The sequence below is a fragment of the Scaptodrosophila lebanonensis genome, unplaced genomic scaffold (genome assembly GCF_003285725.1).
Source record: "Scaptodrosophila lebanonensis strain 11010-0011.00,11010-0021.00 unplaced genomic scaffold, SlebRS2 tig00000222-arrow-arrow-pilon, whole genome shotgun sequence".
Classification (NCBI taxonomy): Eukaryota; Metazoa; Arthropoda; class Insecta; order Diptera; family Drosophilidae; genus Scaptodrosophila; species Scaptodrosophila lebanonensis.
In genome coordinates this window covers 111,080-139,067 of record NW_022060620.1, presented here as the reverse complement: position 1 = coordinate 139,067, position 27,988 = coordinate 111,080, and the positions used below count along the sequence as shown (strand labels likewise).

Sequence of the window (27,988 nt, the reverse complement as noted above, 5' to 3'; positions counted from 1 at the left end):
GTGAGAGGACACCGCCCTGAGACGTTCTGCTGCTTACATATCTGGATGATGTGGACAGCCCCAGTGCGTATTTGATAGACCGCCTGGTGAGAAGCTGTCTTACCAATTCCACAGTGGAGTAGTAATGGCGTTTGGGGACACATTGTTGAAAGCGCCTTCTATGTTTAGGAATGCGGTTAGTGTGTAAAGTTTGGTACTGAGGGCCTTTTCGATTGAAGTAACAGCGTGGAGAGCCGTCTCTGTGGATCTGCCTTTACAGTAGGCATGTTGAGAGCTTGACAGCTCTGAGAGCGAAATCATGTTTCTTAAATGGAGGCCTAAAAGTCTCTCGAACGTCTTTACTAGGAAAGATGAGAGACTTATGGGTCTAAAGTCTTTGTATGCGAGGCTTTACCCTTTGGGTATGAAGATCACTCTTGATCTCAGCCAAGCTTCTGGGATTCTCCTCGTAAGGAGGATTTTTTGAAAAATATCTGCCAGCCATCTGATGGCAGTATTCCCTGCATGGAGTAGCTGTGCCGGAATGATGTTGTCCGGGCCTGCTGATTTATAGGGCTTGAAGATTTTTATTGCCCACCTGATATTGTTCTCGGATAATAGATCAGGCAGCTTGAGAGCTGGAAACTTGGCATACGGACTCATTATCACTATCGGTGGTATTTGCAAAATTTCAATTCGAAATTCCAAGAATTACGGGAGTTATGGAAAATCATGATTTGTGGTGGAGAGGGGAGAAAGAGGGAAATTTCAAAATAAACATTTTCTGCGTATTCACAAAAGGCATTTTGGACTAAGCTTCATAGTCTCCGAGATAAAGGTCGCCAAAGGAAAAATGGGAAACCCCCATGTATGGGGAAGTGGGGAAGTACAGATTATAAAAATGGGGAGACCTGTCGAAAAATCTTCTATCGACAGGAACTACATTGTTAAGCTCCTTTATGGGCTTCACATAAATCTTTACCGCCCCAGTGTCTATCACATGTATATTATTGCCCGCTGCCATGGCTGCGCTCTCATAACTGATCTCCTGACTGTCAGGAGCAATCTGCACGACATTGTTAAAACGCTGCGGCCTTGGGCTCATCATGCGCTCAGACGTGTTCTGTCGCTTCTGGGCCGGCACACTATTGATCTTGAGCTTCCCAAAGTCTGTGCGCTGTCTGAACTTTGCAGTGGAATCAACCTTCATGGGCTCTGGGGCCTGTCCTTGCTGTTCCCTTTTACCCTGCCAGAATTTTTGTGCTGCCTTTTGTCAAGATGAAGGTTTTTCTCCTGACCTCTTTCGTCCCTGTCATTCTTTCCCCGCCTAAACTGCTAGCGGTTCTTACTGGACTCGGTCGCTTGAGCCCTTTCTTCGATGGCCTTGGCGTACGAAGTCGAAAACATGCTTCGCGCGATACTTGTCTCTGCCTCCCTGGCCAGTGTCAGCGCGGACGGCAAATCCTTCGTATGTGCCGGAAACACGGAGTGGTCCCAGGACGGAACCGTGGCAACTCCTATTGAGACGTGGTGTGTGTGCATGCTATCGTCCGCGCTGAAATTGAGAGTTCTCCCATCGAAGTAGTTGTGCACGATTGCGAGGAGGTAATCCGGGACGAAGAAACTTTTTAGCGCCATTACCACCCCTCCAGCGTGATCCCGCGATGGCTTCAGAAGCGATGTTTACTACCTTGTTGATGGCTTCTCCAGGAGGTTTACCAGGTTTTGGCAATAGGAAAGCCTCTGCCGTTTCCACTTATCCGGAAACACTCCTTCCCTGAGACACTGATGGTACTGTTCCATGAATGCAGCTGGAAAGATTGCCATGGCTAGTCTTTCTGCTCTGTTCAGTTAGAGTCCGGACCTGGCGCTTTGGACTTCGTCGGATGTTACCATTTCTACTGAGAAGGGTGGGCCACCAGATCCATACTGGGTCGCAGTGGAAGTAGCGTTTGGTCTGATAGACAACAGCACTTCCACTATGCGTGTTACGGTCGCCGCGGTCGATCCGGCAATGTCACAGAGCTCGAGAAAGCAACTACGCTTGTTGTCCTTAATGAGTTGCTTTAGGGCTCTCCTTTTTCAGCGATAGTCCCCTTGGAGTTCATTGAAGTCGGCTGAGCGTCTCGAACTCTGGTAGAGCCGCCTGGCACGTACGCAGACTCGCTACGAAACATCCTACTAGCGGGTATGTTGGTTCGCCGCTGGCTGGGTTCACCCTCGATCACGCAGAAAATAGCCTCGTTGTCGCTTGCCGTGTAGTTCAGGCCTAGGTTCCAAGAGGAGGATGGGAACAGGGCGCCACTAACAAATGTTAGGTCAATTACTGAGCCGACACCGGCTTTGCTGAACGTGTTTCTCGATCCCTAATTGAGTAGTGCATCATTCACTAACGAGTTTATAATTATGGAAAACTCGCTAAGAGACAGGCTAGGGGCCAGGTAGCAACTGTAGATGGAGTAGAGGCTTCTACGTAGCCACATTTCTGCCTGTCTACTGGAGTTGGATATCCAGTAGGTGTCGCTTCCCACTTTGTAAGGCTCGCTGATGATCACCACGTCAGCTCCACGTTCTACAGCTGAATGCGCCAGCAGGTCTTGCACCACTGCGTAGTGGTTCAAGTTAAGGTGTAATATCTTCATTGGCGACTTTGTGAGCTTTTAACACTGCACAGCTCGGGATCGATTCCGGCCTGGACTGTCACTGCCGTCTGGACATCCTCTGCCTCCACCAGCTCATCTAAGTCCCGGATTTCGAGCCGGCGCTCCAGCGCGACGGCCCGAACTGCCACCCCCGCGCCGAGGGCCTGGCCGATGCTTTTCGTCAAATTCTGGGCACTCTCGTTGCTGCCCCTCTTGAGTTCAAGGAGTACATCACCGTTCCGCGTTTTCCTCACCTTGTTTATGTTTTCGCTCACGTCCTGAAGCTTCTCGTCCTCGAGTCTGCGCAGGATCTCACTGTAGGACAGGTTCGCCCTATTTTGAATGATAATTGCTTCGGGCCTAGACCTTCTAGGTTGCAATATCGTCTTATGGGCCTTCCTTGCGTCTATTTGTTACCTCCTGCCAACTTTGTTCTCCAGTGGTGTCGGATGCAGTGGCCGCGAGCTGCATTGCTGAGTGCTCCACTCGGGGCTGTTTCCTGCTCTCTTTGCTTGATGAAGCACGGTTGACGCCTTGGTTACTCCGTTCGTTTTGTTGCCGACGCGTTTGGGTCTTAGGGGCCAGGCGCGGCCGTTTGCACACCGACGTCATTGCTAGTCAGCTTCTTACCAATATGCGACCAATCCACCTTGCTACATATTGAGTTGTATAGCCTTAGCATCTCAACAAAAAGCTCCTTATCCTGTTGATTTACGTGGCGTTTTTTAAGGCCTTTAAAGAGACGAAAGACCGCCTGTAGGTGGGAGCTCAGCACCTGCATCTCACCTTGAGCAGTCACTGGCTGGTCAAGCGGCCTATTAGACGCCCACACTGTGCTTGCCAGCGGCAAAAGTGCTGCCAATGGTGTTGAGAAAGGAGTATTCACCGCTTCGGCTGCGGCTGCTGCACACAGCGCTGCTGCAGGTGAGCAGAAAAGTGGAAAGCTCTGACAAGGAGCTGACTTCGGTGGAGATCTGGCCAAAAAAGCGTACTCACGGTAGGTTAATTTGACCAGCGGTGCCACGCCCCGCAGGGGTCAAAGTTCAAAACACAAATTTTTCATTTGAAAATAAGTGAAGTATTATTAAAACCCTAATAATTCAAGCTCCAAGACAAATTTGCGAGTATGCAGTTTTATTTTTATTCTTTTATAGAACACAAAAACTAAATTTGAAGTTCGTCGGTGGAAAACTGAAGATTTTTCAAGCAAACTTTGGATCCCGTTTTCCCCCCCTTGGAGTTTGAATTTTCCAAAATACCTTCTTAGTGCCTACCTACACAATGATAGGATATTTGAGTCCAAATTTCAGCTTCCTTGCTTTTACTGTTTGGGCTGTGCGTTGATCATCGATCAGTCAGTCAGTCAATCAGTCGGGGCAAACTGTTTTTATATATAGATCAGCAACTTACTAAATGTACATTTAAAACACCAGCATCCAAAACAACTGCACAATAGAGATGACCCTTTGACCCAAATAGAACATTACATTTTTCGAACATCACATTTTGCTGAGTTAAGTCTTATTTTGTGAGTCAACCGAAAGTAAAAGATAACTTATATATTTGACGCAATTCTTGTTTCAAATAAGTACCAATTAAGTCTGTATTAATTAAACAAACTTGGGGATAATTGTGTGTCGCCGATTGGGCAGGTCTGTTTGTTGGCGAAAATGTGAATGGTCATAAACTGCCATTTCAATATACAATACGGACCAGCAAAACAAAATGTAAGTACATTTTTGTACTAGGGGAAAACATAGATTGCCACAATAGTACGCAATTTTAGTCCAATTTATGGATATCGCGTAGAACTCCAAATTATGTTATAGAAAATGTTACAAATAAATGTAATTCTTAAACAGCAATATAAGAGGAATTCTTAAATGGGATCAGATGCGCTTCTCAAACATTGGCGTTGTAATTTTTCAACAATTAGTTGGCGTTTCTGCAAATTTGCGCTGGCTTATTTTTATGCAAAAGGCATATTTGTGTTTTATTTAACTTAGTGTTTTACAGAATTTACAGAATTTACTAATTTACAATTAGTCAGTCAAAAGTAAGCGTCGACAGTGAGCTGTTACTGACAGCTGGCTTGGAGGAGAACTTCGAAAAAAAGAAATCTTTCGAAATTCTGTGGCACCAACGTATTTTTTGGGAGTTTTCAAAAACACCTGTAGCCGAAGCCACAGGAGTTTTCTGTGGCACTCCTGATCATCTCTGTTTATTATTTATCGAAGTTTGTTCTTGGAGCAGATTTATAATTGTTTTTATACCCTGTACCCGTAGGGTAAAAAGGGTATATTAAGTTGGTAATGTAAGTAACATGCAGAAGAAAGCATCTCCGACCCCATAAAGTATATATATTCTGAATCAGCATGCCGAGAGAAATCCATTTAGACATGTCCGTCCGTCTGTCTGAAACGCCTGGATTTCGGAAACGGCTGAGCGTACATAAACCAAACTTGGTATGTAGACGCTCCTAGTCCTTAGTTTTTTTTTTAATTTTGTAAATTTTCCTTCCCCTCTCCCGCTACAGAATTTCGCCAATACCGTCCACATTTCAAAGGCTACATTAACCAAACTTTGCGCACATAATTAATAATTAATTATTTCTAAGAAAAGTTATTAGCGAAACAATTTCACTCTGGTACTACGCCCACAAGCTGAAGCATCAAGTTCGCTCTTCTTCTTCCTTTTGCTTCTGCCTGAGGCACATATACCTCAGTGTCGGAAGCTTACCTGGGTACAGGGTATTTCACTGCCGGGCTTGCTCGACTGTAGCGTTCTCTCTCATTTTTATTTTAAGGGAAAGAGACCCTTTGGATATCATAGATCTGTTTTTGTATTTGTAAATTTAACTTTGAATATTTGTTCGTTTTGAGTTTTTATTTTTGTTGCTTATGTTATTTTTAGTACAGCGAGAAGCACTTGTGCACAGATCGCTAGTCTCAAGTCGTTATTCTTCGAGGTCTCCGGTGATACTGAGAATAAAAATGTATTTATATGTATGCCGTTGTATGGGATAAAGTACCGCCTGTGTCTGCTTTACTTTCGCTTTTTATATTTTCAATAAAAACACGTCTGCTTACGTCGATAAACGCATTTCAGATTTAAGTATTTAATATTTTACAAAGTATACTAATGCAATATTTTAGCGAGCTTCAGATTCAATTAAAGGGAAATGAGTATAAGCTTGATTCACAGCCCCCGATTGCACAAAAGCTTCAGGAGCAACTGAGAAAAGCGGATATCCAGATTGCACATCTTCAGGAGCAGGCTGAACGGGATCGGCAGGTGCTAGCTGTGCGGTGTGAAATGATAAACGCCATGCAACAGCACGAACACGATAATAGAAACAAGCTGGATGAATTATATTACCAAATTAGCGAAAAGAACACACTCATCAGTCAGGTCAGCCAAAAATATCACCGATGTACATATGTATATAAAACTTACTTTTCTTCCCAGATAAATAACCATCTTTTTTTGAAAAACGAGGAGTTCCTCAACTTATTCGGGACACTCAGCAGCAAACAAATGGAAGTTCGCCGAGCGGAACATATAATAAAACTATTGGAGGAAAATAATGTGCGCACCTCATTGCTGCGCATAAAGCAGGAGGAACGCAATGCTCTAATGCAGGATGAAATCGCACATCTTAAGCGAACTATGTAAGTGCAAAATGCGTTTTTTTTGTTTATTTATAAATTGGTATATTTATATACCATATCGACTTAGTTGAAACGAAGAACTTATTAAAAATTGATAAATATTATATTATACTAGAATATCCGGCTTGCGTTGCTACGCCACTAAATCGTAGTAATTTTCCCATCACCTCCTACTCATTTTATGGCTTCGAGTAGGTCCTTTGCATGAGAAGTGCGAATGTCCGATTTTCTTTTAATTTAATAGAATGAACCCCTGACAAACGGAGTAAAAGGTAACTGTCAAACAAATGAAGAAAAAATCAAAAAAATTATGGTTGATCGCGTTGAACAATCGCCACGGAACTTCACAGGATTACCTACAGGACCTTTTGAAGACCTGTTTTGCTTAAGGTTATACTTGTATTTCTTTTTGTATTGTGCCAATACGCCACTGAAGGCAGCATACCTTGTTATTTTGTAAAATAAAACCATTGAAACCAGCCCTCTTCAACGTTCTCTTACTTGGTTTAGGTGTCCCAGTGGTATGTAAAATTCCTCACGGGTTGGGACTCCAGCATGAACATGGAGTACCTTTGCGTACCCTTTGGTGGAATCTTTCCATGCCAGGGTTTCCGTAAGTCTGAAGGTTATATTTTAATGTCAAAGGATATAAGATTAAAGTAATGTTAATAGCATCAGTTGATGTGGTGCGAAGTGAACTCTGAACTTTGGTCTTTGGTATTTGGTATTCGTTCAGCGCTGATCACTATACTATGACTCCATAGAGCAGTATAGGTCGTATGATGGTCAGGTATATCCAATGTACCAATCGGCGTAAGAATTTCTACCTGCTGACGATTTCTTTTTTGCACGAGTAGATGGAATTCGTTGCTTTCTTTACACGTTCAATGTTGTTCCTAACAGAGTAAATTTCTGTCTAAGATGTAGGCAACTTGTTTTTAAAAGTTTTTTAGAAACTCTTGCATGATAAATTTTTACATTCATTTTTTTAAATAGGTAATAGATATTAATAATTAAGAAACCATAAATATATTTAATTTTTGATTAATTGATCAATAATTTCATAGAAGGTTGATATTTGTGCAAATGAAAATAAATTCAAATTTGGATTAACCAACTTTTAAAGGACGATTAAGTCAATTTTTGGCCATTCCTAGACAATGGCATCTCTTAAATTTAGTAAAGGGTCAAATTGTTTTCCACACCTATAAACTTTGCCTGATAGGATGGCTAAAGGTCTTCAATTGGATTCAAATCCGGACTTATTGCAGGACACTGCATTAAGGGAATATTGCTTGTCTCATCATGCTATACCGTGAAACATGTATTGAAGCGTTATCCTGGTGAAATTTCTCATTCTCTCCATGGAAATCTTTTGGAAATGGTATAGTTCGCTGCCCAGGATCCGTATACATTTGCGCATTCAGCCGACCTGCTATAAAGTATATTGGTAACTTTCCCATATCATGAGTAAAATGTAAGACGTACCATTTTATTGTTATTGGCATGCGGAACATGCCTTTTAGAAAGCTTGAGACGGTATTCCGATGGTTGATTAGTGCTTTAACAATAACACCGACTCTAATGTTACAATCAGCCATAGCTATGATTTTTATTTCATTTTATTTGTTTAACTCGTTTCCGCCAAAACACAACGATACGGCTTTTAAGAAGCCTCCAATAAATCTGATTGACAATTAATTTTTCTGGAGGTAATATAAAATATCAATTTTCTATGAAGTTCGTGACTTGGTATTCTTCTTAATTGTTAATATCAAAACAAATGTATGTATATATATATATATATATATATATATATATATATATATACTAGCAGGTATTGCCCGTCTTAACCCGGCTCAATATAATGTTTCCAATTGTATTTATTTTGTGTGCGCATAACCTACCCATATGCTTTCACCCTTTAAGTTACCAGTAGGAAGGCATTTAAGGTATTTAAATGAACATTTTCTGTTCTTGACAAAAAATTGTTCAGTAGTCCGTTACATTTTTGTTCTTGCCAAACTATTTCGTTAAACGAACATGACCACTATAACTAATATTTTTTAAAGCTCGTTTTCCCCCCTTTGGAGCTAGAATTTTCCAAAAGCCTTTCTTAGTGTGCTCCTCCACTATGATGGATACTATGAAAGGATACTTGAGTCCAAATTTCATCTTTTACCGTTTGGACTGTGCGTTGATCACCAATTAGTCAGGACAAACTGTTTTATATATAGAGAAACCGCAACGTTTAAAGATAGACTATGTGCAAAAAAAGGGGAATAATTATAAGGGTATATCCTAATTTTAAATTCACATTTGAGTCTTTTCGTGCCATATTGGGTCAATACGGTCACGCACAAACTCGGAATATGAAACACGGCACTCGTGTCAATGCCGTGCAGCGATGAGCCACGATCAAAAAGCACTGAAAATTCTCATCTCAATTTGCTAGAGTAAAACTTTCGATAGTTGAAGCCACCGATAGCATCAAAATATCGAAGTTTGAATGGAATAAGCAGACTATTTAAATAATAAAATCTAATTATTTATTGAGATCAATAAGAACAAATCATATACATACATACATCTGCCCGCAATACGAAGCAGAATATTCGTAGCTCCGTTATTCGGTTTCTGCTTTACTATCGCTTACGCAGTCGTTGCCTAGCGACGGTAACTGTAAACTTTTGGCGTTTTATCTTTGCGATTAACATTAAATGGTCAAAACTAAAGTTGCAGTTGTTGTTTTTAGAGCATTATTTTTTTTACAATCAAACAACTGTGTTCGATTGCCCAATGTATACATTAATACGAATACATGCTATATTCATACACAGACATACATACATACATATGTATGTTTCTCTTTACTTTTTCAACCGTACGTAGAGAACCGCACACATAGACATGAACTGTTACTTGTTGTGTGTGTGAGTGTGTGTATGTGATGTCCCCAACTATTTGATATTTGTTGTTGCTGCATAAAGTTATTAATGAAAACACTAATGCCAAATGCACTAAACAAAGAAAAAATTACTTTTAAAAATGTTATTTAATTTTCAATTAATTAACATTTCTTGTTCTGTCAGTGCAAGACGAATGTACAAACATACACATGTAGATACATATGTACACACATAGATGTGCACATATGTATGGACATTCACACATTAGTGTCTCACATGTTGCTTTGGCTATTTCAATCGTTTGCACGCAACTACACGAACAGCTGTTTGCATGTGTGTGTGTGTGTGTATGTATACTTAGTTGTCCCCAACTGTTTGATATTTTGTATTGTTTGTTCTGCCCGCTTTTGTAAAATGCATATTTTGAAAATCCTTGAACGCAAAGTTGTAGATTTAGTTACGTAGATTACATTATCCAAATTTTAAATCGATCGGACTAAATTTATAACACAAACTTTTCATTTGAAATAGTGAATAAATATTAAAACCCCAATAATTCAAGCTCCAACACAAATTTCGAAAATCTAAGTATGCAGTTTTGTTTGTATTCTTTAATTGATTTCAGAAACTAAGTTTTAAGTCGATCAATTGAAAAATGCGGATTTTTCAAACAAACTTTGGAGCTACTTTTCCCCCTTTTGGAGCTCGAATTTTCCAAAATCCTTTCTTAGTACTCATCTACACCGTGATGGGATATTTGCCAAATTTCAGCATCCTAGCTTTTACCGTGTAGGCTGTGGGCTGTTGACGCGGTTTGCTTTTGTGCCCCAACATTTTTTTTACAGGAAAACTCCCATATTTTAGGCCCCAAAAAAAATATCAAAAAACCAAGTACACAGTTTTTCTTGGAATTGTTCTGAGAGTATACAAACTAAGTTTAAAGTTAATCAGATGAAAACTGTAGATTTTTCATACAAACGTTGTTTTCCCCCCTTTGGAGCTCGAGTTTTCCAAAATCCCTTCTTAGTGGGGACCTAGACTATGAAAGGATACTTGAGTCCAAATTTCAGCTTCCTAGCCTTTACCGTTTGGGCTGTGCGTTGATCACCAATCAGTCAGTCAGTCAGTCAGTCAGGACAAACTGTTTTATATATATAGATAACTGGCCTCTGCATGTACCGCTTGTTGCTTTTCTTAACTTCGTCCTTCACCCAAGGGAAGCTCAGACCTTGATAAATAGTGTCGGTGTCGTGCAGAGAAAGTACGAGCTTGAGTTTTTTTCGATTTTGGTAACGATGCATCGTCGATCCATCGATGTTTGTCCAAACAACAACATTGACAAATCGTATAAATGCGGAAACCCTGATAAAACAGCTAGCAGAAGAAATAGAAACGGGAGAGAAATTAACAAACTAATAAACACGCCACTGAAAATATGCTGGTTACTCCTGCTCCGGATACTGGCTTAGCTGCTTCGCCGTTGTACCCGAAGTAAAGGAGGTTTGCATCCCACCAGAATCCGGGGAAACCGATTGGCTTACCGGTTTGCCCCCGCCTGCACTGCGGGCAATGGGATGGACCCTACGAGTAGCTCCCATCCTGGTCACAGTCAATTCCATGACTGGAATTCCCCATCTGGTCCCATCTGGAATTTGTCGAGCTCTGGCCTCAGTGTTTTTATACCCTGTACCCGTAGGGTAAAAAGGGTATATTAGGTTTGTGCAAAGTATGTAACATGCAGAAGGAAGCATCTCCGACCCCATAAAGTATATATATTCTGAATCAGCATGACGAGAGAAATCGATCTAGACATGTCCGTCCGTCTGTCCGTCCGTCTGTCCGTCCATCCGTCTGTCCGTCCGTCTGTCCGTCCGTCTGTCCGTCCATCTGTCCGACCGTCTGTCCGTCCGTCTGTCCGTCTGGATGAACGCAAGGATCTCAGAAACTATGAAAGCTAGAATAACCAAAGTTGGCATCCAGATTCTTCTAGGTCCGAGAAGGGACGAGTTATTTTTATTTTTTTTAATTCCCCCCCCCCCCCCTTCCCCCGCTACAGAATTTCGTCAATAGCGTCCACATTTCAAATGCTACCTAAACCAAATGAAAATTTATATTATTTTATATAAATTATTAAAAACAAAGAAGAATGGGACGATTGCTTTTAACTTTAACTTTAATATAGAAAAGTTCGAAACGATGCGGTGGCGATTGTGCTTCTATTTAGTTCTATTTTACAACTAGCTTCAAAATTCGGCTTACATGCTAAACTAAGCCTAAGGCGGCGAAAAAAGGGCGCGAGGCGACGTCCGCAAACGGCCGCTCTCGCGCTCTCTTTTCGCCCTAAACTAAAATTTAAATATTTCTCTTAAACTATCCTAATCTAAATGGCAATGGCGCCAGCCGGTGAATCGCCCTTCGGAGATTGCCGCTACTCGTGGCGACGTCGGCCACCCGCACCTTCCCGTCTGTCCCGGCGTGAGTTGTGGTGACCCTGCCAAGTACCCACTTTTGTGGCAGACTCCCGGGACCATCGCTGCCAAAACCTGTGCTTGAGACACGAGGCATTGCGCCATCGCCTTAAGCAGGTTTGGCTGTCGATGTCCGGGAGCGGTGGAGCTGGAGTCGCCAGAAGAGGCCGCCCGATTAGAAAGTGGCCCGGGGTTAGCGCCTCGCCGTCGCTGGGGTCCGCGCTGAGTGGTCCCAGTGGCCGAGAGTTCAGCACCGCCTCGACGCTCACCAGGAGTGTTCCGAGCTCTTCTGCGGTCAGGAGCGCATTGCCCACCGTCCGTAGGAACAGGTGCTTTGCAGACTTGACACCTGCCTCCCATAAACCGCCGAAGTGAGGTGCTCTGGGTGGTATGTACGCAAACTCGCATCCTTTTCTTTATGCGAATTCGCGTACGCCTTCCGCCTCCTTCTCCCATCTCGCTCGGAACTCCTGCAGCTTCCTGTCGGCTCCCACGAAGTTCGTTGCGTTGTCGCAATAAACTTTGCGAGGGACGCCTCTCCTGCCGACGAACCTTTCAAAAGCCAAAAGCTTCGAACGGGATAGGAGCATTTAATAATCTTCCCCCCACTCTCAGCAAGGAAAACAAGAAACCGTCTTCTCTAAACTCATGTAGAAATGGACTCAGACGCTGTAAGTTAGCGTTAAGTGTTCTCTTTTTTCGAACCTTGTCGATTTCGTCACCGAACTGGATGACTTGAACAATTTTGTTGAATACCAAATTGAGTTCGCTTGGCTTGGCTATAGGATCAAAGGGCTTCGAGAACTTTCTGCACCTTTTTTATAAATCGAAAAACCCAAACGAACACCCTCAGCAATTTTGAATGTGACGAGTAGCTTTCGATAACTTCGAGAATATAATTGGCTTGCCGATCTGCGAGTAAAACTCCAGCAGACTTACGAATTTCTAGGGCAGCTGAATTTTTAGGCGGCTCGAAGTGAGCATTCACAGGCCAATTTTCTTCCGATTCCACGAGGAAGGCTGGCCCCGTAAACCACATGGAGCTACGCAACTCGTCTACATTACATCCGCCAAGAACGGAGCTGGCGACGTGCCATATGTTACAGTGTTTAACTTGAAGATTTTCAAAGACTCAGACGGATCTCTTCGCCACACTATGAGCTGATAGTTTCTATCTGCTTCGTGCACCATCACCTGACGGTACATTTTTTTAATGTCTGCCGCTAAGGCGAACTTTCGCAAACGAAAACGAAGCAGCGTAGAATAAAGCTCCTCGTGAATTGTTGGACCGACCATTAAGGTATCATTCAACGCAATCTGAGTGGACGTGCGGCAAGAGGCATCGAAAACAACCCGCAACTTGGTCGACGTGCTTTGAGGCTGCAGGACACACTGATGCGGAATAAAATAGTGTGGAGTATCTGGAATTTTGTTGTCCGTTGAGGACATGTGACCGAGCGAAACATACTCGTCCATAAATTCCTGATACATGCTTTTCATTTGAGGGTCTTTTGACAACCTCCTTTCAAGCGACAAAAAACGACGTTTCGCAATTTCATACGACGAGCCAAGATTTTTTGGGTCAGATTTAAAAGGTAACCGTACCTGAAATCGACCAGACGACAATATTTTTGTATTATCAACAAAGTGTTGTTCACAAAGCTGTTGCTCAGGTGAGAGAACTTTCGAATTATTAGGCAAGTCCGCAATGGACCAAAACTTTTGTATCGTTGAGTCTATCGAAAGTAATTGTTCTTCTTGGCAACTTAAATTCACTGCTCTTTCTATACTCGTTGTAGGTTGAGTAGAGCATCTGCCTGTATGAATTCTTTTCTTGGCACGCGCATTGGTGTCTCCAATGCCGCGCAAGACCATCCTCTCGTGTGAGCTGTAGCTTTTGAGCTAGAACCTCAGTCACAAAGTTGACTTGTGACCCAGAATCTAACAATGCTCTTGCTAAAACGAAATCGCCACTTTTCGTTTTAACGCTCACGACTGCTGTTGCAAGAATCACTCTATCCGAAGCAGTCGCATGCATGGCATGCGAAATGGAAGAGCTATCTTGAAGATGTGGTGGCTGAGAGGGTGGTGGTAACGCAAGATTTGTGCTAGCAGTATAAATATGTAGCAGTGTGTGATGAGAACGTTGGCACACGCTACATTTCTTTGCCTTGCACTTCGCTACTGTGTGGCATCGTCGAAGACAGTTTATGCACAAAGGCACACCTTTAGCGAAGTCAAACCTTTGCTGCACTGACAAGGCAATATATGCCTGGCAATTGCCAATCGAATGGTCAGCTGAGTTGCAAAACTGACAAAGGTTATTCTGTTCGTTTTTGGCAGCAACGAACGAATGATTTATCCTGCTAGCATTTTTGACTTTTTGAGTCTGAGTGTTATTGCTCGACTGGCTGCCCTTCGCTTGAGCTTTACTAGCTTCTTCAGCAACAATATGCTGGTAGCGTCTGTTAAGAGCAGTCTCACAATCTCGCCATAGTGGGAGCGTTGTGTAGTCGAGCTGCTCTTCCCACTTCTTTTTTGTGGTAGGATCGACTTTGCCCATAACTAAATAAATTAAAATGGCATTAGCGATTTTCTTGTCGTCACCAATTGACAGAAGTGAGTCATAGGTGGCTGGGAAATCTTTTGCAGATTGAAAAGTGTCGATATGTTATCGAAAAATATTAGGCAGTCATTATCGTACACCCGCTTTAGACTTTCAATGGCTTTGCTATAATTTTCTTCCGTCACTTGGAAGGCGCGAATTGTGCCTAAAGCGTCACCAGCCAAACATGATATTAAGTGATTGAATTTTTCAATATCATGCAGTGTGTCATCATTGTGAACAAAAGTTTCAAAAAGACTCATGAAATTTTTAAATTCAGAATGCTTGCCGCTAAAAGTTGGAAGAGCGACCGCTGGCAATCGACACCTTGGCTTTTTTGAAGTAGACGGTGCAATACCGTTTGCCGAACTTGAGTTGTCGATGCTTTTTCTTCTTAGTTTTTCCAGCTGGCCTTTTAATATGGATTTGGTCATAATGCAAGTTTCTTCCAACTCTTCATGGTAGTCATCTTCTGTATCTTTTGCTTCAATTTTGCTTTGCAATATATTTGCAGTTTCTATATGAGTTGTTAGAAGCTCTAACCTGCATTCTAACTCGATTGGCTCTAACGAAATCGAGCCTTCTTTTAATTGCCGTTGCATACGACATATACTCCTCATACAGCCCTCGCGCTTCCTTTTAAGTTCTTCGATCAAGTCCTTACTCATATTGATTTAAGGTTTTAAACTTTGATCGAACGAAAATTGTCGAGTGACAAACGAGAAATCGAAAATAATATGCTGTTCTCAGCAAGGGTAGGGGAGCGCAACACATGGTCGTCTAGCAGTGCGAACGAAAACGAGAATAACTGCAGTTGACTGACCGTCGAAGGCAATACTTTTGGGAGCAGCAGCGAAAGTGGCGACAAACGAAAATAATAATTCTAATACAAATGCCTTGTGTGCGTTAGCAGAACAGCTAATTCTTCTGCCGTATGTAAAAGTGGCTATGTATATTTAAAAAACAAGCATACAACACATAATTTATATGTAATTGTCTTCTGTTGTTCAAAATTTATGTATTTATTCAATTCGGTTAATTCTAAGAAAAGTTATTAGCAAAACAAATTCTTGCCAGTACAACCCCCCCCCCCCCCCAAACTGCAGCAACAAGTTCGCTATTCTTCCTCTTTTTGCTGCTGCTATGGGCGCAGATAACTCAGTGACGGAAGTTTACCTGGGTACAGGGTATTACACTGTCGGGCTTGCTCGACTGTAGCGTTCTCTCTTGTTTTTTTGTTTGTTTAGTCTGTAGTTGTCTTCTTTAACTTGTGTACCACGGGATTCCTGGTTGATATTGGAGGTCGGCAGGTATCCAAAATTCGCATAGTAAAAACTGGGCACCCTCTCATCCACGCAAGTGTGTAAAGTTTTCAGCTCTCGCCCGACTACCATTAGTCAGCACCACATCGCAGAGACATGGCCATGCCAAGGGCATGCTTCCTGTCGTCCTCGCGAGGAGAGTATAGTCGCACTACCAGTGGTGTATCACAATTACGGCGCATACCACCTGACTTGGTGGTTAGACCCCTTGCCTTATGAATACGAAGAAATGTGTATTTTGGAATTCCCCTCCCTCCCCATTCTCCAACAAAATTTGTGATTTTCTATACTTCCCGTAATTCTTGGAATTTTTGATTGAAATTCGGAAAATCGTTCCAGTTAATAATTATGAGTCTGAGTACGATAGGCCGAATTAACAAGGAATTATAGATATATATATAAGAGATATACACAGACATACACAAACACGCATAGACTCGCATACTCATTCTACACATACATTCCAAAGAAAACAGGACTTTTTGAATCTAGCGCCCCCTGGTGGTGCTATCTATATGTCGACTAGTGCGTTAGAATCTGCTATCTTTATCGATTGTTCAGTGAGAATTTCATGACATTTCATCGATTGGAAATGAAGTTATTGCGTTTTAAGTGTTAGTATGTTTGTGTTGTCGGTGCGAAAATGAGCTTCGAATAAAGAGCCAACATTAAATTTTGTTTTTAAATTGGTAAAACTTTTACCGAAACGTTTCAATTGATGGAACTAGTTTATGGCGATGATTTTCTATCCCGTATCAGAGTACACGAGTGGTTTCAACGTTTTCAAAGTGGTCGTGAGGACATAAATGACGATCAACATGTGGGCCAATCAAAACTCTTGATCACCGAAAATTCCATCGAAACTGTGCGTGAATTCATCAAAAATCAGCCGAAATCATCATTGAAATTGATGGAAATGGAATTGGACATCTCAAAAACATCGATTTATCGCATTTCGACTGAACATTTGGGCTTACGAAAGGTGTGAGCACGGTTTGTTCCGCACAAATTTACTGACGACCAAAAATTGCTCAGAATCAGTCGACGCTTGTGACCGATTATTTGACCAAAAATCACATTTTAACCATTAACCACTCGCCGTATTCATGGCACCTGATATGGCACCGTGCGACTTCTACTTCCAACGAGCTAAAACACTCGTTCGACATGCTTTTGGATCGTGCAAAAAGCTGTATTGAAGCAGAAGGAGACTATTTTGAGTAAAATAAATTGATTTTGCCGAAAAAACCATTTGTTCTGTTTTTATACTCTGTACATAAAATGTACAAGAGTTGGGTTTGCGGGAGCTGAAAATGTAACAGACAGAAGGAGGTGTGGCAGACGCCACAAAGTATATATATTCTTGATCAGCATGATGAGACGAGTCGATCTAGCACTGTCTGTCTGTCCGTCTGTCCGTATGAACACCTGGATCTCAGAGACATTAAGAGCTAGAGACACCAAATTTTGCACAAAGATGCCTTATGTGTGTACGCTGTGATTTTCCCCCCTACTTTCCCCTATGGGCGTTTTCCCGATTTTCCATTCGTATTATCGCCTATATCTCGGAGACTATAAAACCTAGAGACACCAAATTTGAGTCCCTGATGCCTTATGTGAATACGCAGAAAATGTGTATTTTGCAATTTCCCTCCCTCCCCCCTCTCCCATGCAAATCGCAATTTTCTCTAACTCCCGTAATTCTTAGAATTTCGAATTCAAATTTGCAAATACCCCCAGTTAGTAATTATGTGTCCGTATGCCAAGTTTCATCATGATAAAGAGGTAAAATCGATCTACATTTTTTAATTTCTATAATTATTGTAAACATATGTACAGAGTATTTCAAAGACGGGACATCCGACTTTAGCTTTTTTACTTGTTAGTTTTCCGACTACTCGGATTCGTCATCTTTAGTGACAGCTCGCACGTTGCGGTGGCTGTTTCGTCTGTAGTTTCATTGGCCGTTATTGTTATAGTTGTTATTTTTACGTACTCTGTTCGACCATACGTTATTTCTGTTGTCTTCATTGTTATATTCCCTGCAGTTATTATTACTGTAACCACCTCTACCTCTGCGATAGCTTCATTTGTTCATGAAAAAATGCACTTGCTGCATTTTGTTCTGTCAGTTGGGTGTCTATATTTATTAGTTTGGTTAAGATCTCGGATCTCGTTTTCGAATTTTCCTGCCCTTATTATTGTTTTTACCTCGTTGTTATCGCAATTTTTGCTTATCGTTTCCTGTACTACGTTTGTAGTCCTTTCTGTGGCATATTTTAAATTCTGAGTTACATATATGCGCTCTGTAGCGACTTCGAAAGGTTTTCTATCTCATTTCCGTATGCGGAAGCAGTGTTGTGTGTTTGTTTGAAAGCTTTTACCCTGGCTTCGATCGCAAATAACGGCAAAATTTTCAGTGGCGTGTTTATTAGTTTGTTAATTTCTCCCTCGTTTCTATTTCTTCTGCCAGCGGTTTTATCAGGCTTTCCGATTGTTGGGTTCGTTCTATAATTATATGATTTTCTTCATTCTTTAATATTCCTAGATGTTTTTCTACTGTTTCTGTCCTAGTGCGCCTGCTCTTATTTATGCATTTATACGATTTGTCAAAATGTTCTTTCGTTTTTCCTAATTCTTTATAAATCGTTTATTAATATAATAATGTTTTTTTTTGTGTTTATTTTATTTTTCGAGGAAACAATTTTGGTTCAGAAATTTTTTCTTAATCCAACTTGTGTCCATATTGTAATCCTTAACTGATACTAGTCCTATGCTAATAATCGTTATACCTTATAGTAAAATTTTGATATCTTCCAATGTATCCTTCCATGTTTCCGCCAATTATTGTCCACGAATACATTGGCTTGGGTGTGCTCTACTTTATCTTCATTTCTGCTGAGCCACCCGCCCATTTTTTTTTATAACAAGTAAAAAAGCTAAAGTCGAGTGTCCCGACTTTGAAATACTCTGTACATATGTTTACAATAATTATTAAACTTAAAAACTATTTGAACTCGCGTAAAGGGTGTATATTTGCATATATATGTATGTCTATGCGCGTCTATTCGTGTCTGTGTAAGCAATCTGGCAATCCTGTTGTTGAAATCGGTTGTGTTTATTTTGAGCTCTGTTACTTATCGTTTTTTAAAATATTATGTGAACTTTTTGCCAAAGTACAACTTTATCAAGTTTACACATATCGGTGACCTTTTGCCAGCGAATGCTTTGCATAATCGATTGTGTCTAATAAACGCTAAACCTCCAAGTGCAGTCAACAAGTGACTTTGTTGCTTACCATCAGTGAATTCACATTTCGGTGCTCTTTTATATGAACAACAAAAACAAACATTTTTCCTTACAGACTGTGCCCTTATCCTTGATCAAAAAATTCAACTTTTAGTGGTGACGTGTTGAAATTCGAAAATAGAGTCAAAACCTATCTATTCCCGAATTTTGTGAATAAAATCTTCGTTTTAAATCAATTATAAACATTGTCGCTCATTTCTTTGACTGCGTGTGTTTGTGCCATTCATAGAGCGTTTCAACGAACATTTTTTTAAATATGTTAAATATGTTTTCCTGCTGTTTTAAGTCCTGTGCTTGGCCATAAGCTTGGTTCAATAGACTTTACAGTGCAGTGCTGGTTGTGTGACGACGTTAGTCACGCGAAATGTGTCGAGTTCATTGGCCGTGTAACTGCTTACTTACTTGTGAAAAGGTCGTAGTATTGCTATCGAAATGCGTCAGTTTATGAAGCAGCTGTACGAATCTCCAAAAAGTAAGAAACGAAACTTAATTATATCCCAGCCTAACAAACTTGCAATCCCGAATAAAAACACAAATTGTGCTTCACCTTCTACACCGGCTAACCCTAACCCTATCCTTGAAACATTTGCTACACTTGCCGCGTCTTCTCTTGAAGAAAGCGCTTCGTCTTTGCGATCTATTGCTGTTACTATGACCAGCGAGGAGGTTTTTCTGAGTGCTTCTTCAGCCACGTCAATTGCCAATGCTATTACCGACGTGACTGCTGCTGTTGACGCCAATGGATACAATCGCGGATATTCCTGTTACCGCTCCATCGCTGTTGCTCCAACACGCTCGACTTCTTCTTCTGCTCTTCACGATCCTGGTACTACCCGTGCCTTAGCTGGTGTCCCACCACGCCAGTCGATTTTTGTATCCCGGCTAAAGCATGATTTTTCAGAGGATGCCATCAAACTGTACATTTTCCAAAACGTTCCTTCTTGCCTAGCTGATGACGTTTTGGTTTCGAAATCCATGTTTAACTATAAGCGGAACATTTCTTCTTTGAAAATAATGCAAATACCAACTCTTCTTCCACAACTCCTCCTCCGGCAAAATACTAAATCGTTCCTCTTCCCTGATATTTCATTATCAGAATGTGCGGGGATTGCTCACTAATCATCAAAAGACTTACTCAAACAGTACATCATTCGTAGAAAAGTTATCATTTTTACTGAAACGTGGCTTAAACATAAAGTGTTAAATTCAGAAATATATATATATATTCTACTTACAGACAGGACCGTATACACAGGGGGTGGTGTTCTTATCGCCGTAGGCTCTCTTTTTTCGTCTGAAATTGTCTCTTTTGAAAATCCATTTTCAATTGAGTTTATATGCGTAAAGCTTGTATTTGCGGGTTTTTCTATATTTGTCACTTGTTCTTACATTCCACCAGCATCCGATAATGAAACTTACCTTCTTCACTGTTCTGCAATACAACGCATATGCAGTATGCTTAAAAATAGAGACTACATGATCGTTTTTGGTGATTTTAACTTGCCTAACGTATCATGGTCAGTATTAGATTATGCATATTTCCTAATTCCTTCTTCTGCCCGTCTATTTTTAGATGGTATGCTTGATATACCTACCACTGTTAGATTGGTATAATTTATATGCGTGCAACGATATAGACGTAGCCATTAATATATTTTATGGTGCTCTTAACTTTGCGCTTGACGCTTGCGTTCCAATTTGTACTCTACGGCCACCGCGTCGTGTGCCTTGGTTCACTAAAGAGCTTTCCAATTTGAAAAATGTTACGTTCGGGTTATATAAGCGTTGCAAAAACTCTGGGTCCCACTCTGATTTTTATAAATTCAGCGTAGCTCGTTCTCAGTTTCTAATATTAAACAATCAATGTTATGCCGAGGTAGGCTTAATTTTACTCAAGACCAAAAGCAAATTTATAGTTTTGTTAACTCTAAAAGAATGATGATTAGCAGCTTGGTTTAGTTGCTTCGCCGTTGTACCCGAAGTAAAGGAGGTTTGCATCCCACCAGAATCCGGGGAAACCGATTGGCTTACCGGTTTGCCCCCGCCTGCACTGCGGGCAATGGGATGGACGCTACGAGTAGCTCCCATCCTGGTCACAGTCAATTCCATGACTGGAATTCCCCATCTGGTCCCATCTGGAATTTGTCGAGCTCTGGCCTCAGTGTTTTTATACCCTGTACCCGTAGGGTAAAAAGGGTATATTAGGTTTGTGCAAAGTATGTAACATGCAGAAGGAAGCATCTCCGACCCCATAAAGTATATATATTCTGAATCAGCATGACGAGAGAAATCGATCTAGACATGTCCGTCCGTCTGTCCGTCCGTCTGTCCGTCCGTCTGTCCGTCAATAGCGTCCACATTTCAAATGCTACCTAAACCAAACTTTGCACACATAATTTATTTATAATCTACTGTTGTTTAAAATTTTATCCAATTCGGTAAATTCTAAGAAAAGTTATTAGCGTAACAAATTCTCGCCAGTACAACCCCCCCAAACTGCAGCAACAAGTTCGCTATTCTTCCTCTTTTTGCTGCTGCTATGGGCGCATATAACTCAGTGACGGAAGTTTACCTGGGTACAGGGTATTACACTGTCGGGCTTGCTCGACTGTAGAGTTCTCTGTTTAACTATTGTGCAGTCCAGATAGCGTGGATGGATGTGTTTTTGGGTGGATAAATGACCACGACGTTGAAGGTATGAGTTTAGGAGAGTTTTTTCGAGAGGAGAAAATTTAGGTCATGCTATCGCCATGAGTGGGGCTCGAACCCACGACCTCTTGTTTGGTGTGCGCATGCGCTATCCACTACGCCACCGAGGCCCCCTGTGGGGGTTGTACTGGCGAGAATTTGTTTCGCTAATAACTTTTCTTAGAATAATTATATATAAATTATGTGTGCAAAGTTTGGTTTAGGTAGCATTTGAAATGTGGACGCTATTGACGAAATTCTGTAGCGGGTGAAGGGGGGGAAAATTCCAAAAAATAAAATAAACTTGTCCTTTCTCGGACCAAGGCGAATCTGGATGCCAACTTTGGTTATTCTAGCTCTTATAGTTTCTGAGATCCTTGCGTTCATCCAGACGGACAGACAGACAGACGGACGGACGGACGGACGGGCATATCTAGATCGATTTCTCTCGTCATGCTGATCAAGAATATATATACTTTATGGGGTCGGAGATGCTTCCTTCTGTATGTTACATACTTTGCACAAACCTAATATACCCTTTTTACCCTACGGGTACAGGGTATAAAAATACACCAGTGCAGTGAAAATTTGAGCTATTGATTGAGAACTTAAAATTTATTAAAAAAAAATAAATGTTAAAGTAAACAAATTATGATGTCGAGTTTATTCTCCACCATTATTATGTAAGTAAAAGAAATCATATTACTATATAAATTATATTATATTTGCAATATTATTATCGTGTCATTATACTACGTGCATATTTTTGTAAGGCATAAAAAAAAGTAAAATCATAAATTACTACGTCGAACCGAGTAGCGAATTTCGTAAAATCGGTATAATAAATTCCAATTCTGTGATTCCGCACGTCGGACCCTCCAGAATAAAAGGAACCTACCAGCCACTGGTAATAAAAACAAAAAAAAATAAATAAATAAATAAAAATATTTTGCTACACCGCATTATTCTACTTCCCTTAATATTCTTTCACTACTCGATACATAATAATATTGAATACTATTGAGTATTATATCCAACATTATAACCCATATTCGTGTACACGTTCAATTCTATTTATGTTCAAAAGGAAAGCTAAGGAATTAGCAATACAAAAAATTTGTACTAGTAATAATAAGAAACAAAAAAGATTACCAACTATCCCAGAAGAGATACAAATGGAAAACCCCAATCCTAGACCTCTTGCTCCTCAAGCACCTCAGATTCCCGAACTCATAATAAGAAGCCTGCAAACCCCCGACATTATCAAAGACCTACCAATATTTGAACGACCTTAACAATTTGATCACAAATGTGGAGGAAATTTTAATGCTTCTGAGAGGTACTGAAGAAACCCCTTATGGCCACATGTTTTTAAGATCTATTCGAAATAAAATTCAAGGCGAAGCAGGAGATTATCTTAAATCCAATCTCATACCATTAACATGGCAGGCAATAAAAACGGCTCTCATAAATAACTTCACGGATATGCGTTCAGAAAGCACTCTAATTAGAGATCTACACGGCACACGGCAGGGAAATAGGAACACTGAACTCTTTTACAAAGCGATCCTCAATATTTTATTAAAGGAGGGAGATAAGAGATTATTGGAGAGTAAAAGATAGATACCTTTTTAACCGGCTTAAACGGACCACTGGGAGCAGTCATAAGAGCTAGAAACCCACCAGACATGCAGTCCGCACTAGCATTCTGCCGTAGAGAGGAACAGATTATCTATATATATATAAAACAGTTTGTCCTGACTGACTGACTGAATGATTGGTGATCAACGCACAGCCCAAACGGTAAAGGCTAGGAAGCTGAAATTTGGACTCAAGTATCCTTTCATAGTCTAGGTCCCCACTAAGAAGGGATTTTGGAAAATTCGAGCTCCAAAGGGGGGAAAATTAGCTCCAAATTTGTTTGAAAAATCCGCATTTTTCAACCGATCGACTTAAAACTTAGTTTCTAAAATCAATTAAAGAATGCAAAGAAAACTGCATACTCGGTTTTTTAAATTTTTTGTTGGAGCTTGAATTTTTGGGGATTTAATATTTATTCACTATTTCAAATGAAAAGTTTTTGTTATAAATTTAGTCCGATCGATTTAAAATTTGGATAATGTAATCTACGTAACTAAATCTACAACTTTGCGTTCAAGGATTTTCAAAATATGCATTTTACAAAAGCGGGCAGAACAAACAATACAAAATTTCAAACAGTTGGGGACAACTAAGTATACATATACACACATACAAACAGCTGTTCGTGTAGTTGCGTGCAAACGATTGAAATAGCCAAAGCAATGTGAGACACTAATGAGTGAATGTCCATACATATGTGCACATCTATGTATGTACATATGTATCTACATATGTATGTATGTACACTGCACTTGCACTGACAGAGCAAGAAATGTTAATTAATTGAAAATTATATAATATAACATTTTTAAAAGTAATTTTTTCTTTGTTTAGTGCATTTGGCATTAGTGTTTTCATTAATAACTTTATGCAGCAACAACAAATATCAAATAGTTGGGGACATCACATACACACACTCACACACACAACAAGCAACAGTTCGTGTCTATGTGTGCGGTTCTCTACGTACGGTTGAAAAAGTAAAGAGAAACATATGTACATATGTACATATTTATGTATGCCTATGTATAAATATAGCATGTATGTACATTCGTATTAATGTATACATTGGGCAATTGAACACAGTTGTTTGATTGTAAAAAAAAATAATGCTCTAAAAACAACAACAACTGCAAGTCATTAGCTCGCTCTTCTTCTTTCGTGTTTACCATTTAATGTTAATTGCAAAGGCAAAACGCCAAAATGTTACAGTTACCGTCGCTAGGCAACGACTGCGTAAGCGATAGTAAAGCAGAAACCGAATAACGGAGCTACGCATATTCTGCTTCGCATTGCGGGCAGATGTATGTATGTATATGATTTGTTCTTATTGATCTCAATAAATAATTAGATTTTGTTATTTAAATATTCTGCTTATTGCATTCAAACTTCGATATTTTGATGGTATCGGTGCCAGTGCTTTTTGATCGTGGCTCATCGCTGCACGGCATTGACACGAGTGCCGTGTTTCATATTCCGAGTTTGTGCGTGGCCGTATTGACTCAATATGGCGCGAAAAGACTCAAATGTGAATTTAAATTTGGACTCAAGTATCGTTTCATAGTATCCATCATAGTGTAGGAGCACACTAAGAAAGGCTTTTGGAAAATTCTAGCTCCAACGGGGGGAAAACGAGCTTTAAAAAATATTAGTTATAGTGGTCATGTTCGTTTAACGAAATAGTTTGTCAAGAACAAAAATGTAACGGGCTACTGAACAATTTTTTGTCAAGAACAGAAAATGTTCATTTAAATACCTTAAATGCCTTCCTACTGGTAACCTTTAAGGTGAAAACATATGGGTAGGTTATGCACACACAAAATAAATACAATTGGAAACATATTGAGCCGGGTTAAGACGGGCAATACCTGCTAGTATCTACTAAAACTTCGTATAACAACAATGAACAATATCGCACTAGCTCGAACTGGCCGAACTGGCAGTCGTGGCCGAACAGAAACAACTATAGTTACAATTATACGACACCATTTCAAGGACGACGACAGTTTAGACCCCAAAATTATAGCTACCATAACAACGACATTCCTCGTTATAACCAGCGTAGCTTTCCACAACGGCAGTCCCAATTTAATCCAATTAGGCAGCAACCTCGAAGGGAAGCTATAATGTATATTAAACAGGAAAGGAGCAGCGGCACAAATTTTACTAGACGTAGCAATAGATCCGAATTTTCGAGAACCAATAATCATTCTCACGAACTCAATAACATAAATGAAGATTACTGCTTGCCAGACAACCAAGAAGTGACTGAAAATGAATACAATATTGAAGATTTTGGAAATTTTCGGCAACATGCCTCGAGGAACCAACAGGATATATAGAGTTGTATTCTCTTGCCTCGCTACTCCCGTATATTCAAATTTCGTCACCTTTCGGTAGACCCTTACGTTTTCTTATAGATACGGGAGCAACTTCTTCGTTTATTAATCCAAAATACGTCTCTAAAGGCGACTACAAAGAAAGTGAGCCAGTAACAATAAAAACTGTCCTCAATACATATATAGCAGATAAAAAAGCCTCCTTCCCAATTTTTGAGGAATTTAATATGGACGGGACCTTTAACTTTGTCGTATTTCATTTTCATAATTTTTTCGACGGCTTACTGGGATTGGACAGTCTCAAACTCAAGGAGCAAAGATTAACATTCCAAAAAATGAGCTACGCACTATAAAAGCTACAATCCCAATTATCTTACAACAAAATACGCCGCCTACAAAAATTGAAATACCCCCTCATTCAGAAACGATAGTTTCTCTACCGGTAGATCTAGAAAAAGGATTTTTTCTAAACGAATCTGTACTTATTTCCACACATTTAGAAATCCTTCCCGGACTATACAAAGCAGAGAGGGGATACAGCACAATGGTAGCGATTAATAAGTCGTCCGATGTGCAAACCCTGTATTTGGAAGGCCCCCTTAGTGTTACAAACTTCGACAATAACAAATTTTATGAGGTCCACAATATGGAAATCGACTACCCCCATAAAAAAGCTAGAACAGATATAAGTAAATCATTGCGCACCGAGCACTTGAATCAGGAAGAAAATAAGCTTCTTGTTAACTTATGCAAGCAATACCAAAATATATTTTATAACGAGACCGAACTGACTTTCACAAATCAAATCAAACATAAAATACGTACAACTGACGACGTACCAATATACACCAGATCATACAAATATCCATATGTCCATAAAACGGAGGTACAAAAACAAATTTCCAATATGCTTGACCAAGGCATCATAAGGAAAAGTTTCTCTCCTTGGAGCTCTCCAGTTTGGATTGTTCCGAAAAAACGAGATGCCAGTGGAAAACAAAAATGGCGATTGGTCATAGATTACAGGAAATTAAACGAAAAAACAATTGCAGATAGATACCCATTACCCATTATATATCAGAGATATTGGACAAAATGTGGAAATGTCTCTACTTCTCGACATTAGATCTAGCCAGTGGTTTTCACCAAATTGAGATGCACTCAAAAGACGTCGAAAAAACCGCCTTCACGGTGGACGGAGGTCACTATGAGTACGAGACAATGTTCTCAAAGACAGTTTGCTTAGTTTATTTGGATGACATAATAGTCTACCCCACCTCTTTGGAGGAACAAATGAAAAATCTAAAGCTCGTTTTCACCAGATTGAAAGAATCCAATCTAAAAATTCAACTGAATAAATCAGAATTCTTAAAAAAAGAAATCGCCTTCCTAGGACATATTGTAACACCAGAGGGTAATAAACCAAATCCGGATAAAATAGAAGCTATAAAAAGGTATACCTAAGAACCAAAAGGAAATTAAAGCCTTTTTGTCACTCTTGGGCTATTATAGGAAATTCATTAATAATTTCGCAAAAATAACCAAGCCTTTAACGGCCTGTTTAAAAAAGGGCAGCAAAATAGATTTCAACAGTCAATATACTAGCGCATTTTAAATGTGCAAGACTCTTTTGACAAACGATCCCATGTTACAATATCCGGATTTCAAGAAACCATTCGTTTTAACTACAGACGCGAGCTTGTTTGCTATTGGCGCTGTACTTTCTCAAGGACCTATCGGAAGCGATAAACCAATTTGTTATGCCAGTCGCACTTTATGTAACTCCGAAGTGAATTACTCTACAATAAAAAGAGAATTCCTGGCCATCGTTTGGGCAGTAAAATATTTTCACCCATACCTATATGGGTACAAGTTCACTATAGTAACGGACCACCGTCCTCTTACTTGGGCAATGAGCCTTAAAGATACAGAACTTGTTAGATGGAGGCTTAAATTAGAGGAATTTGATTATGATATAGTGTATAAAAAAGGATGCCTTAATACTAACGCAGACGCCCTCAGTAGAATCCGACTGGACCAACAACAAACAATTGACATAAACGACAATCACACAAACCTTGCAACATCAGGAACCACGGTTCACTCCGCAGATGAAGACCTCGCAGATGGAATTTTCATTTCAGGAAGGCCATTAACCGAATTTAATTTTCAATTAGTATTCCAAATACAAGATACAGAACCTTCACTTGACACAAAAGTACTCTTCCAAAACAAACAACAACAGACGGTGACGCAAACAAACTTCACTCAAGAACAACTAATAGCATTTTTAAAACAATACCTACCCCCTAACAAACAATGTGCTATATTGACCGACGACCAAACATTCAAAGATATACAAGAAGTATATTCAAAATTCTTTGCGAACAGTAAAATTTTCAAACCAATCCGGTG

General features: G+C 40.2%; 1 protein-coding gene across 9 annotated transcripts in view; it reads left to right on the top strand.

Annotated features, from left to right (window-relative positions):
- Positions 1–27,988, top strand: part of LOC115630016 (restin homolog) — a 260,152-nt gene that overhangs the window by 151,060 nt on the left and 81,104 nt on the right. For 5 of the 9 annotated variants that reach the window (XM_030526647.1, XM_030526642.1, XM_030526646.1 and 2 more), the window contains 2 exons: positions 5,756–6,032; positions 6,090–6,292. In XM_030526647.1, the coding sequence (XP_030382507.1) occupies positions 5,756–6,032; positions 6,090–6,292 (480 nt within the window). Of the gene's footprint in view, positions 1–5,755; positions 6,033–6,089; positions 6,293–6,407; positions 6,745–27,988 lie in introns of those variants that run through there. The other 4 variants (XM_030526649.1, XM_030526643.1, XM_030526645.1 and 1 more) reach the window with 3 other exon arrangements.